Raw genomic sequence first — 13,554 nt, 5'->3', positions numbered from 1 at the left:
CCACGAGTATGGTTTTTGAATTACTATAATAAAATAATTGACATAGTTATTAATCGTTTATTCGTTTAAATATGTGATTTTATATAATATAAATTATATAATTTATAATAATTAAAGTACCTAATCAGAGACGGATTTATACAATTACCACTGCTAGACAAGTTTAATTTTGCCGCCACATTAAATTTATGAATGAGAAAACATATTTTTAAGTATTTATTTTATTATTTTCAAAAATTATCGCTTATGTTCATTAATTGTTCTAATCAAGAAAATAGTGTACCAATACAATGTTTATTAAAATATTCTCTATCGCCTGTTTTCGAATAAATTTGCTCTACCAATTAAACATAATTATTGTATAGATATAATTAGGTTTCTTAAACAAACTAATGTATTCAATCAAATTTAAAAATTCGTACTTATTATTATTATACAACATATTGTAATGAGTTATTAGTTCTATTTTAATATTACTATATGAAAATAATATATAGTTTTTATAGTATATAGATTGAAATTCTTAGCTTATTACTTTATAATATATAAACGTTTATTAACGTGTAAATTTAATTCGGGCCTCGGGGTGTGAATAAGAGTTTTCCTTTTATGTAAAAAATGTGTATATATGAATATGCGTAGAGTATATGTTAAATATAAATATATTACCTTAACTCTTGCAAATCTTGTTGTTCAAACTGATCCTCTCGAGTTTTGAAGGAATTAGGAATTAATGAAATACAAAATTAATTGTGAACAATATTTTAATTTAACAAACTAAATATAATATATGAACTGTGGCAGGATATAGATCGGGTATACGACTGAGCCGCTAGGCCACTGAATGGCGGAGCAACTGAGCGCCTTATTCAGTATGTTTTGTGCTTTTATATGAGAAATTGTGGGATGCTGCCTATGCTATTAAACAGGGCATCTTACAAAGCATTTATGTATAATATGACATTTGATATTATATTATTTATCTACTTAATCCTAAATGTAAATGTTAAATTAAATTATATATAATTTGTACACTTAAATTGTTAAATGTTAAAATAAATTACATTTAATTAATTAATTAATAATGATATATTATATATATCATTAAAGCATTTATCTATATGACATTTGACCAAAATACTTAATACTTAATACATACTTAATGCTAAATGTTAAGATTAATCATTATTATTAGAAAATGGTAAATTAAATTATATATAATTTGTACACTTAAATTGTTAAATGTTAATATAAATTACATTTAATTAATTAATTAATATTATATATATCATTACAAAATATAACAAAAAAAGCTATTTTATTTGTTTGCGCCTTATTTTTTTTTCTGCAAAAGTGTCTTCAAATTATGTTTCTTGTGTTTCACACAATATATGTTTCATTTTCAATCAAAAAATCGAATATTTATTATTATATATTATAAAAAAAAAAAAAAAATATTAATTAAATTAACAAGAATGTGTTATGTTTAATTATTTAATATTTTTATTTGCTATTGTTCAGAGTAATCTTACCCTACATTACACAATCTAAAAAATCCTAGTACTATCAATAAAATATTAGACTAAAATTGCGGCCCCTAAAAATTTGCCACTCTAAGCAACTGCCTACTTTGCCTGACACTTAAACCACCAATGTACCTAATTATAGGAATGCAGTAGGTAACTGATTTTCTTTAAAACCATTACACAATTAATACATTTAAATGTGTACAGATTGTCATGATAACTATTAAGTAGGTTGGTAGGTAAATTGATTTTCTTTAAAACCATTACACAATTAATACATTGAAATGTGTACAGATTGTCATGATAACTATTAAGTAGGTTGGTAGGTAAATTGATTTTTAAATTTAAACGTAAATATAGATTTATATTCCAAATTATAAACTATAAATGCTTACTTATGTATTATGTATATAATATAAAGTCGTTGAATTTATTTAATTGGTACATACCTGCGATTTCTTCCTACTTTATTTTCCCTAAATTTAGTTATTTTTGATTTTTCGGATTAAATACCTACTTATCTACTTGATTATATATTAACAATATTTAACACTTAATGAGTTTCTATAAAACTAAAAATAATATAACCATAAAAATATGTAATTGTAAAAAATTTAAATACAAAAATAAATATTTGTATTTATAAAAAATATAATTTTGTTTAAATTAATTATTTATATGAAGTATAAACTTATAAACCTCTTTAATTAGAATGTTCAAATACATACAAAACACAATTTCAGCTTTAAATTTTTGGTGAAAAGTACTCAATATTTTGACTTTTGAGTTGTTTTTGTCATTTATAGGTTATAATACATTTTGTACAAATATACCTAATAATGGACTAAGTTTAAGTACTAAAGTAGCTACCTATCATAAAATATAATTGTATAATTGTGTAATGTTTAATATCAGCATTAAAATTAATAAATGTTTAAAAATAATATATACTTTACATATTCTATTGTAATAAGGATTATCAAAACATCAAACACAAAGGTTCAACATGCCTACTCAACCTCTAAAAGAATATTACCAGAGTATTAATTATACTACTTCTTAAAAGATTTAATGTCATATTCCCTCAATAAAAAATACAAATAAAATTTAGTTAATTGTGCTCATACCATCACAATTTATTTTATAATAACATCAAAAAAAAATATTAATAGCATTTTTCAAGCTTACCTAGTAATTTATCATTTTTGGATATAAATATTGAAGAACTTTAAAAAGAAATAAACTTATGGAAAAATGCTCAGAGTAATTAAAAAAAAAATTATTTTGAGTTCTTTACAATATTATTTACATCTAGAATTAAATAAAATATTTTTATTTTTTGGGTAAAAAACATTAGAGCTGAATCTTATAAAAATTATAATTTAGATAAAACAATTTTATAATGCTCTATTATTTTTACAAAATTAAAAATTTATCAATACCTACAAAAGTATACCAAAGTACTGTGTAATTCTGTGATTTTTTCATTTTCGTAACCTTAACAAAACAAACAATTAATAAAAATTATTAATTATTAACACAATAAAATGTATATAAGTATTTAGTAGTTTGAATTGATTGATTTCAACATTTTTATATGCATCAAAATTGTTACAGATAGTCTTCAAATCACCTTAACCAAAATTATGGTTTGTTGACAAATTTAGGTGACCCTTGGTATTTAGAAGTTTCTATACATAACATATTTAAAAATTATTATTAAATATTTAAATGCTAACAGAGTAACAGTAAAGCTAGATTTAAAGAAATTATAGTTAGAAAACAAATCTTTCTTAGTTAAAATAATAAAAACAACATTAACAATATTTTGCAATAATTTTATTATAATTTTGCTTTTGTAATAAAATCCTTAACAATCAATGTATTAAAAAAAAACAAGGTAGGTCCAAAAATTATTTTAAATAGCATAGTCGGTACATAAACCTTGTAATAAATCCTTAAATATAAATAAATTACGGTTTAAGTAATTTGGCTAACTGTTAATTTTTATGTTTTATACAATTAAATTTTGGTATTTGTTATATAATGAGATTGAATTAAAAAACTATAACTTAAATAAAAATATAATAACAAGGTCAGTTCAATAATTATTTATTATAAAAGATAAAACAATAACCATGTCAGATACATAATATTAATAAATTAAATAACTTAACTAAATTACAAAAACTGGTACATCCAAATAAAAAAATCTTACTTAGTACCAATAATTCAACAAAATAATAAAAACAATTAATAACATTGAGCAAAAGTAATTAATTGTACGATTTGGAATTTACCATTTTATACAAACATTCATATCAATTGGTAACAATAAGATACAACAAACATAACAAGCAATTTAACTTTATAATATTCAATTTGTGTATCAACAGTCATTTAAAAATAAAATTGTACTATATGTTTGTAAATAATCACGGTTGCATAAAATTAGCAAAATTCAACATTCTTTACATCAGACTTTGAGTAAATAATAGGCCTATTCACTTATTATAATAATTTAGAAAAATATAGTTATTCTCAAATTAACTTGATTAATAAAATGTAATTTCACACTTAATTTAAAAACATTGTTTTTTTTTTTTTTTTGATTACCAAAGAGTATCATGTTTTATTATATAATATAAACTATAATGAAAATTGTTAGAAAAAATTAAGTAAAATAATATTCAATAGTTATTATATATAATTAATTATACTTGGTGTTGACATTTTTGAAAAATTAAATGACTAGACTCAATAATAATATAACTATAAATGGCACAAAATTATAATAGATATAGTTTTATATTACTAACAGATTTGATCTAGGGTATTTAAGATTTTCAATAAGATTTTGTAACTAAACGCAAAACTATTAAAACTCTGATATTTATTTGATTGATTGCCAAATAAGATAACAAATGGCATCTCCAACAGTTTCTACTAGAGCAGCCACCTCATCAGATCCACTAACATTTCTTCTAAAAACTATATTTACTAATGAATCGGACGAGGAAACAAGTTTCTCAGTTGAATCAATTCCATTATCAATTATTACAAATGCATCAAATTCATCAAATTCTGTTAGATTTGGTAAGACTACAATGTATTGATTTTCTGATCTATTACTATTATAAATACGACACTGTGGTGGCAATGTGGATGTCGTCTCCAATAATAATGTCGATTGCCCAGAGATCATCTTGTGTAACGAAGTAAACCATTGTGGTTGTTTATGAAGTAGCTTTAATATATGGCGGTAGTTTATGTCATATTCACATAATGATTTTACAAATACAGCCGTATTCACTAGTTCTTCTAGTTGATTAAATGTAACGTCAGTGATCCCAAGTTTCTAAAAAAAATATAAATTTAATTTTAATCCACTTATAATAATAGAACAGTCATCTTTCCTTATTATTTACCTGTTGATCAATTGGTACGCCAAATAATTTCCATAATAAATGTATACGACAACGATTAGCTGCTGTATCTACAGTATGTGCGACCAATTCTGCTGCTTTTTTCTCATAGAATTTTATAAGGTTTCTCTTTTTAATAGTTTGCTGATGATGTTCATTTAAATCATCATAAACATATTCATTATTTTTTTTATATTTCTTTTTGAAATATGGTAAATGATTTGGTGGTAATTCAGACCAATTTTGGAAAGTGTTGTTTTCATCTAAACTACCACCACAAGTAGTTGATTCAGATGTTAGAGAATTACCAACACTATTACTAGGTACACTAGCAGACAATAATTGGTTATTAGATTGATTAAATCTACGATCAGATGGACGAATAGGTGTGCTATGTCTTTGTTGCGTATTGTAGATGGTTTTAAGTGAAATAGCTTTTTGTCTAGAATAAAAAATATATACAGGGTAAAAAATGTGTGCATTTAAATATGTAATAAAGCATTAGCAGAAAAGTGTAGGTAGAAATAACAGATTAAATTAATTACATTGCCAAAAAATTTACAGAAATTTACAGAAACAACAGAAATTAACTCATAGAAAAATTGTCAAAGTATAAAATGTGAGTATTTTATTTTAGTCGACTGAACTATACATGAGGTGCATGATGCTAAAACAGATTATTTCACAAAACTATTATTTTAATTATTTTAAGAAAAAGTATAAAATAAAAAGCAAGTACTAGGTAGCTATAATATAATTTCAATATAATGCTTTTTTGTTGGCTTGCTTCTTTTATATAACAGTGGTATGTTTATCCATGTAAAAATATATTTATTAAAATACATCAGATATGGTCAAGGTTTATAGATAATTAATATCTAATAAAATATAGATAAACATCTTAGTTTTTAAAATATTATTTTATAATTTTGTTACATTTTTTAATTTGTTTTCTTTAAAAATTCTATACATAATAAAGACTAAAGTTATATTTTATGTTCACAATTTTTTTTTAAATATACAACTTCAATCTACTATAAATTAAAATAATTTTTAACTATTTTTTCAATAATATAGTATATAAGAATTTATCAATATTGTTACAAATTATTTCCTTTTTAAAAATAAATCATGTTACTGAAAGCAAAACAATCAAAATTTGAAAATTCTCTACTAGTATGATAAACAAAATTTTATCTATGCAGAATTAAGAGACTTTAGAACAAAACGGGCATACCCAAATATTTTATGGTGGACATGTCACTATTATAAGTTTTTATTAGTTAGTTTTTTACTAACATTCGATAGAGTTCTATGAAAATGGAATTAATAATAAAACATAGTTATTTCATAGGGTTGATTTGACTAATATTAGTTAGTATATAACAGCTAAAATGATATAATCCACTGTCATAGATTTGAATTACTCTGGTTCTGAAACAAATATTTTAATGACAAAACTAAAAATATTAAATTCTGCTTTTTATTTGATATTTTATTTTAGCTTGGCTTTAAAATATTACATTATTTTAAAATGTTTAATGACACATAAGGTTAAATTATTTTTTTAGGGGTTAAGCTATTTTGGAACCATGTGTTTCATACATCTACTACTACATATACTACTTAAAAAATGAGCAATATCAAACATATTATCAACATTAAACACTTAACCACATACATACATAAAAAATAATCATTAAACATACTTTTTCAAATTATAATTTTCATTATTTGTCAACAACACGTAATACGATAAAGTTATTTCATTACTAGTGTCCAATAATAGTTGTTTTACTGATGATAATGTCATAACAAGTGTTGCATCAAATAAACCACATACTTCATACTGATTATCAGTAAAAAAATCATCTGATTCCATTCCCAGTTTACGAGTATTTGAATTATTTTTTTTTAATTCTTGTCTTCGTTGTATATCACTACCAGCCATATGATGAACAAGAATATAATCCTATAAGAAATTTGTATTATTTAAGTATTAGTATCATCTAAAAAAAATAAGTATTTGTCATTCTTACAGTCAAATCATTTCCAAAAATATGTTGAGAATCTAGAAATTCATGATCTTCAAAATCATCAAATAGAGATGCTCCATCATCATCTTCTGCTGATGAACTATCACCTATTTTTAAAACAGCCATTCCTTCACAATCTTCTGAACAGTTTTCAACTAAATATTCATATAATTGGAGGCCGGTAACAGATATTTCACTGCGCTTAATGACACCTACAAATTAAATAAAGTAATTTAACAACTAAATTGATATACATTTGAAATGTAAGATGAAGTACCTGCTAGTACTAAACAATTAGAATATAATGGTGGTAGGGTGTAATATTTCAAAAAATCATCTAGAAATCCAGCAATAGCGTTTTTTTTATTGCTATTTCCTGTTTTATTGGCACTATTTTGTATAGAGTTTTTATGATCCAACAACATTAATATATCGCAACCATAATTACATCTTTTTCCAGCCTTCTGTTTTTCTACTAATTTACTTAGTCTATCTGATAGTATTCTTACATGAAAGTCGTATGTAAATGAATGTAAGTGCATATTCTGAATAATGTTTTCAGATTGTTCAAGGAGACAATACTAAAGAAATATAAATTATTTAGTCAGTATTGTTTAATATAAGCAAAACCCAATGCATTCAATTAGTGTCTACGTCATACACGTTATCAAATATTATACATTTTATCAATTGGACCATTTGAACAAACAAACTAAGATGCCTATTTAAAATGTATACAAAATAAATTATCAAATTCATTTTGTTTGTTAAAACAATTTAAAATAGTTACGAGCATTTTTTTATTTCGCATTTTTCTTTTATGAATAGATTTAATAGATTTAGTTGTTTTAAAAAACTAACTAAAGAACTTATTATATTTTATATACAATTTAAATGAGTATTTTGTTTTGTTTGGATCCAAAATGAAATTTTGATAAAGTTTGATAACAAAGTTTGATGACGTCATACTAATCTTCCATTTATAAATATAGTTAGTACAATAATATTTTTTTTCTAAAATATATTTGAGATAAATTAATATTTAAATCTTTACTGGTTTGCATTTATCTTTGTAATTTTCTACAAGACTTGTGATTCGAGCTCTTTCAATACAACTAAGCTTGATGTAATAAAATGGCTGGCATACTCCAATTTCTATTAAAAGTAATCCACCAGAAGATCCGGGTATAGTTTTTTTGTAATAACGAGTTATGGATTTAGTGCAATCCAGATCCATTATCATACTATAGTATAAACAAAATCAATTATTTTAATTATTATATTAGTTTTTTTTTAACAGATTAACTCACCCATCATTATATACACGGGATTTACCAATTTGAATTGGTTGAAAGCCACTAAAAAGAGGATCAGTCTCAATATATTGGGCATAAGCAACTGTCAACCTAGCACATAATCGTTTGTGCCATTGTGGAGCATGTGAAAAAGTTAAACTTCTTAATTTAGATGCATCCACTAAATGATCTCGGGTAGCAGCTGATTCTAACCGCCACCTAGTAAAATAAAATTATTCATTAAGATAACAAGCAAATTATTTAAAATAACAGAGGTAGGTGTTATTATTTACCAAGGTAAAAATAACAATGGTGTTAAACAATAATGAATTAATCTACTATGTTGATAAAAAGTACGAAAAGCTTCTTTGGTAACAACTGCATCCACTTGAATCCACATATCATATAACAATTTTTGATACATTTCTGAAATAATTGACACAAAGCATAATTAAATTATAAAATTTTTATTACCATTGAATTTTTATAAACATTGTTAAGAAATAAATAGAATATTAAAATACAAGTTGCTCAAAAAATGTAATTTAAGAAATAAATAAATTTTAATTACTCTGAAAAAAATATTTGTATAATATAACATAATTTTCAAGTATTAAAATATATTTTAAGTATTTCAATTTACATTCGGAATAAATAATAATCATCAAAATATGAAAAATTATACTTTTATGGTAAAAACTATATTAGAAACACTCATAGATTTAAAATTGTCATTATTAATAATAAAACATCATCTTAAGTTAAAAATAGCATATTAGTGATTTGTGATTAATGATTTTTGACTTATTTAATTATTATTTAATATTAATAACTCAATAATATATGCATATAGTTAAAGATTTTTTTAATTTAGGTAAACCATGAAATATTTTTTTAAGGATCATGCCTGTTAAAATTCTAAAAATAAAAACCCTCAAGTATATAAGTCTTACCTGTGCGACGTCTTTGTTTACTATTTCTCACCAATCGCTCAATATATGAATCCAAAACATCTTTTTTGTAGTTTAAAGGTTTATTTTTTTTATCTTCTATATCATTATCAAGTGGTTTGGAACCACGATTATTTATCCGAAAGTTTTTTTCAACAAAAATTTTCTCATAAGTTTCATGTTCTCCTACAACAGCAGCATAAGTCTTGTAATCCAATAATAAATCTAGGTTATTATTTATTTTTGATGATTGGTTTTTAATTTGAGTGCTTCCAAATTGGCCATATATTTTTGAATTTCTTAGACCAATCATGTGATATATAGTTGATGTGAAAGCAATGTTTCGCCATTCTAACCAGCGACTTAAACGTTGGATAGCAATAGGTTGATCTTCATTTTTGTGGCAACTATATGATAATGAATGAACTGATTGACCAGATATAGCCAACAAAAATAATTTACTAATTTTTTCACAAGTATTAACTTTTTGTGGTTTTTGGTATTTATTAGTATCAGTTACGGTGTTTTGTATTACATTTTCATCTCCGTCATTGTTTAAAGTCACTGGTTGGTCATCGGTTACTAATATTTCAACATTATCTGTAAAATATAAATGAATATTAACAAAAGAAATGTATTAAAGCATTTTTTTTTATTGGAAACAATTTCTGAACTCTATTAAATTATTTATTAAATAATATCATACACTATAATACTTGTACTATAACATTCACTGAAATATTCCTTGAATAATAATAATAGATTATTATAAATAACTATTTACCTTCAACAGTATTTATGTTTTCATGATTTTCTGGTACAACAAAACCATTATCAGCATCTGAATCACTATGTTCATTACCCATATTTAGATTTTGTTGTCGTTTACGTTTTTGTTTATTCTTGGTAGAAGTTACAGATACAACTATTAAGACACATGCAGCAGAAGGTGGACATACAAGTGAATCAGTATCTGGTACTTGCCATTCATAAAACATTAAATTATTCAACGAAGAATCATGTTCTTTTTGCAGTTGTAAAGGGTCAGCTGAATCACTTATTACATTGTTACTAACACAATCAACTGATGTCTCGCCGTATTTTGTGCGCGGAATATAAAAGTAACGAACAGAAATGGGCAAATTATTAGATGATGATAACCAAGACCAAGACAAATGTGTCTTAAATTCTCGAAGCACGTGACTTATGTGTATTCTAAAAAAAAAAGGATTTTAATATTGTTAAAAAAAAAAATGTAAAGATACATAGAATGTATATTATTAGCAATTGTTATTGTTATTATTTAAAGTTGATCAGTTTTTGGCACTGCTACATATTTAAATATACGCTATATACTGATTAGGAACTATGAAATATACTTCTAAAGAAATATATAAATAATTTTGTAACTTTTTATAAATTAATATATATATATATATAAATGCATTACGTAAAATAGAAAATCATAAATTAAGTAAGGTTTTATTTAAATATTAGTATTTTAGTAGAACATTAAAAATCAGTAAAGCTATTATGACATGACATTCAAGGAAAAGAAGAAATTAGATTATTTCAATAGTCATTACCTATAATCAAATTAATTTTGAAAGATGTGCATATGTAGATTTAGACTTTTTATAAATAAAAAAGTAAATCACTGGTTAATAGTCAAGGTATTTTTATCAATGTTTGTTATTATTAATTAAATAAGGATAAAAGAAAAGGCAGTTGAAATCATTCTTTTCCTAAATAGAATGAGTAGATTCTCAATTTACTCAAAATCAAACATGATAATTTACTTGATAAATATTCTAAAACAAAGAGTAGCTTATAAAAACATTCTAAATAGTTCCAAAGAGAATACCTTGACCAGTTCCACCCATGTCAAATGATGGTCGTGAAAGCATGACCCTGATTTTCTTGTCTACCAGTCTCTAATATAATATGCATTGAGAATAATGAAGATTTTCAAAAAGAAAAATTGTATTGTATTTATGCATAGTAGCCATTGGCGAAACTAGGTCTAAAATATTAGGGGGCTGCAGGCTTAATAATAAATACCTAATTTAATTTACTTACTTTCATGCTTTCCAAAAAATTAGGAAGTCTGGATTATTTTCATATCAATAGTAATTGTAGAAATACGAATAATTTTTTGGGTATATTAAAAATACTAAATAAGTTTTTTTTGTCCATTTTTAATCACCAAAATAAAACTAAAATATTGTACGGTGATCGCCGCAATACCGATGCCACACATGCCCACGTAATATTTATTCGATAAATATATGTTTATTATATTATACTTATATTGCAAAATAAACTTTAATATTTTATATTTATACAATTTACTTTTGAATAATTCTGTTATAATAATTCTTTACGTCATATTGCATAGGATGTATCTCACATTTTTATATTTAATCTTAAAATTAAAAAAAAATTGAGGGGCTAAAATATATGTTTAAGGGGCTAAGCCATCCTCAGTACCCCCTAGTTGCGCCAATGATAGTAGCTATTAAATACTAGCTATAAACTAACTCGTATCAAAGTCAGAGTTCAATAGGGATTAGTACATTTTTTTGGTATATCAAACATGTCATTCATAGAACTTTGAATTTCAACTGATACAATATCAGTATTGATATATTAAAATGTCTTCTTTGATAGCAACCTTCTTTGTTTGCTGATACTAACATATTGCATGAACTACAATTGTTACGCATTTTAGAATGGTGATTCGATGGTAAAGTCTGATAGTTCTATAATGAGAGTTATGTGTCACCTGCTATATTCCCTTTTGAAGCAGTTTTATATAAATAATGTTTATACTATATGAGTATAAAATATACTTACCGACATAATATTTTAGAATAATATGCCAACGGAACTGATTTGTGTGCTCCAAATGCTATCCATTTTGCTAAAAATTGAATGCATAATGGATTCACATATATTTCTGATGGCTGTTCAATTATAAGAGGTTGTTCCCACAGAAATCGTTCAATATATATATCCCACAAAGAGTAAGTTACGGTGGAAGTCAATTTTTGTTGGAGAACTTCCATATTATCTCGACCACGCCACCATACAAACAATTTAACTAAACATATTAATTAGTAATTACATCAGTTACTTTAAATAAACACAAGTATAAATCAAAATTTATAAATCTTACTATAGCCACTATATTCAGTAGTTGATTTCAAATCATCAATACATGTCGCATATGTATGTCTTTCAAATAACTCAGGATCAGTAGGATAGTCATATAAATAATCTATTGATTCGTGATCTTCATTTGAATAAATGTCAAATAAAACACATGCTAGACCTCGTTTACCACTTGTAATACGTTTACCACCAATTACACTAGTACCAGCAATTGGCTGATTGTACATAAAAAATGAACGAATAATAGGCTTTTTTGTTTCGTTTATCATATCATATGCATAGTTAAATCTATGATGACGACTTGCATATTGTGGCGGGAATAGCAATAAAGTTGCAGCATTACGTTTTAGATTGTGTATAAACAATTTTGTAATTTTTGTTTCAATTGGCAAAGATAACTAAACAAAAAAAACAAAAATAAATAAATAATTGTTTTATAAGTAAAATTAAGTTTAACATAACCATATTGATATTAAATGTTATAAAATATAAAAGAATAAATTGTTAAACTCAATTTTATTAAATAAATATAATTAAAATGTATAATATCAAATGAAATATTTACTTTCATAGTATAATCTGGGTGACCATTACTAGGTTGCACAAAACGTACATCATCTGGATACAATCTACATAAAGGATTTCTATATAGCATAGTTGTCAGCAATTCTAATACACCATCATTTAAACGATTCTGTAGAACTCTTACTAAATCAATGCGAATTTCATCACCTAATATAATTAAAATAGTAAATTAAATTCTTTACATTTTTATATTAATTAATTAAATGTATACTACTTACCTACAGGTGATATTCCATGTACTTTTAATGTCAAATCTTCTACGTCTTTTGAATCAATGTCACCCCAATACCCACCTAAGGAACGTGTTCCAGGATTTTGAATAGATTTATTATTGTCTATGTACTAAATTAAATAATTAAAATTATTAAGTGGTCATGTGGTAATAAATAAATTAATATACAAATATGTATATATACATACAGTCTTCCAAATTATGATTACATATTTAGTTTTTTGTATTGTATGTTGTTTTTACTGTTTACACAATGTACACATTTTGTCTTTGTTTTAATTAGCTATTGAATATATTTGAAAAGCTAAGCAATCTGTAGACATAATTTTTA

At 24.2% G+C, this 13,554-nt stretch overlaps 1 protein-coding gene across 2 annotated transcripts in view; it reads right to left on the bottom strand.

Moving 5' to 3' along the window:
• Nucleotides 1-3,622: 3,622 nt before the first annotated feature.
• Nucleotides 3,623-13,554, bottom strand: part of LOC132928065 (uncharacterized) — a 40,660-nt gene continuing 30,728 nt past the window's right edge. For both annotated transcript variants that reach the window (XM_060992627.1, XM_060992628.1), the window contains exons 30-43: nucleotides 13,210-13,333; nucleotides 12,972-13,138; nucleotides 12,411-12,804; nucleotides 12,089-12,335; nucleotides 10,017-10,447; nucleotides 9,236-9,832; nucleotides 8,576-8,708; nucleotides 8,298-8,501; nucleotides 8,042-8,231; nucleotides 7,265-7,568; nucleotides 6,991-7,199; nucleotides 6,661-6,923; nucleotides 4,955-5,393; nucleotides 3,623-4,884 (exon numbers count right to left, since the gene is read on the bottom strand). In XM_060992627.1, coding sequence (XP_060848610.1) covers nucleotides 4,420-4,884; nucleotides 4,955-5,393; nucleotides 6,661-6,923; nucleotides 6,991-7,199; nucleotides 7,265-7,568; nucleotides 8,042-8,231; nucleotides 8,298-8,501; nucleotides 8,576-8,708; nucleotides 9,236-9,832; nucleotides 10,017-10,447; nucleotides 12,089-12,335; nucleotides 12,411-12,804; nucleotides 12,972-13,138; nucleotides 13,210-13,333 — 4,167 coding nt within the window. In that variant the 3' untranslated portion in view covers nucleotides 3,623-4,419. The remainder of the gene's footprint in view (nucleotides 4,885-4,954; nucleotides 5,394-6,660; nucleotides 6,924-6,990; nucleotides 7,200-7,264; nucleotides 7,569-8,041; nucleotides 8,232-8,297; nucleotides 8,502-8,575; nucleotides 8,709-9,235; nucleotides 9,833-10,016; nucleotides 10,448-12,088; nucleotides 12,336-12,410; nucleotides 12,805-12,971; nucleotides 13,139-13,209; nucleotides 13,334-13,554) is intronic.

This window comes from Rhopalosiphum padi, chromosome 3 (genome assembly GCF_020882245.1).
Source record: "Rhopalosiphum padi isolate XX-2018 chromosome 3, ASM2088224v1, whole genome shotgun sequence".
In the NCBI taxonomy this organism is placed as follows: domain Eukaryota; kingdom Metazoa; phylum Arthropoda; class Insecta; order Hemiptera; family Aphididae; genus Rhopalosiphum; species Rhopalosiphum padi.
This window is presented reverse-complemented; position numbering and strand designations above follow the sequence as displayed.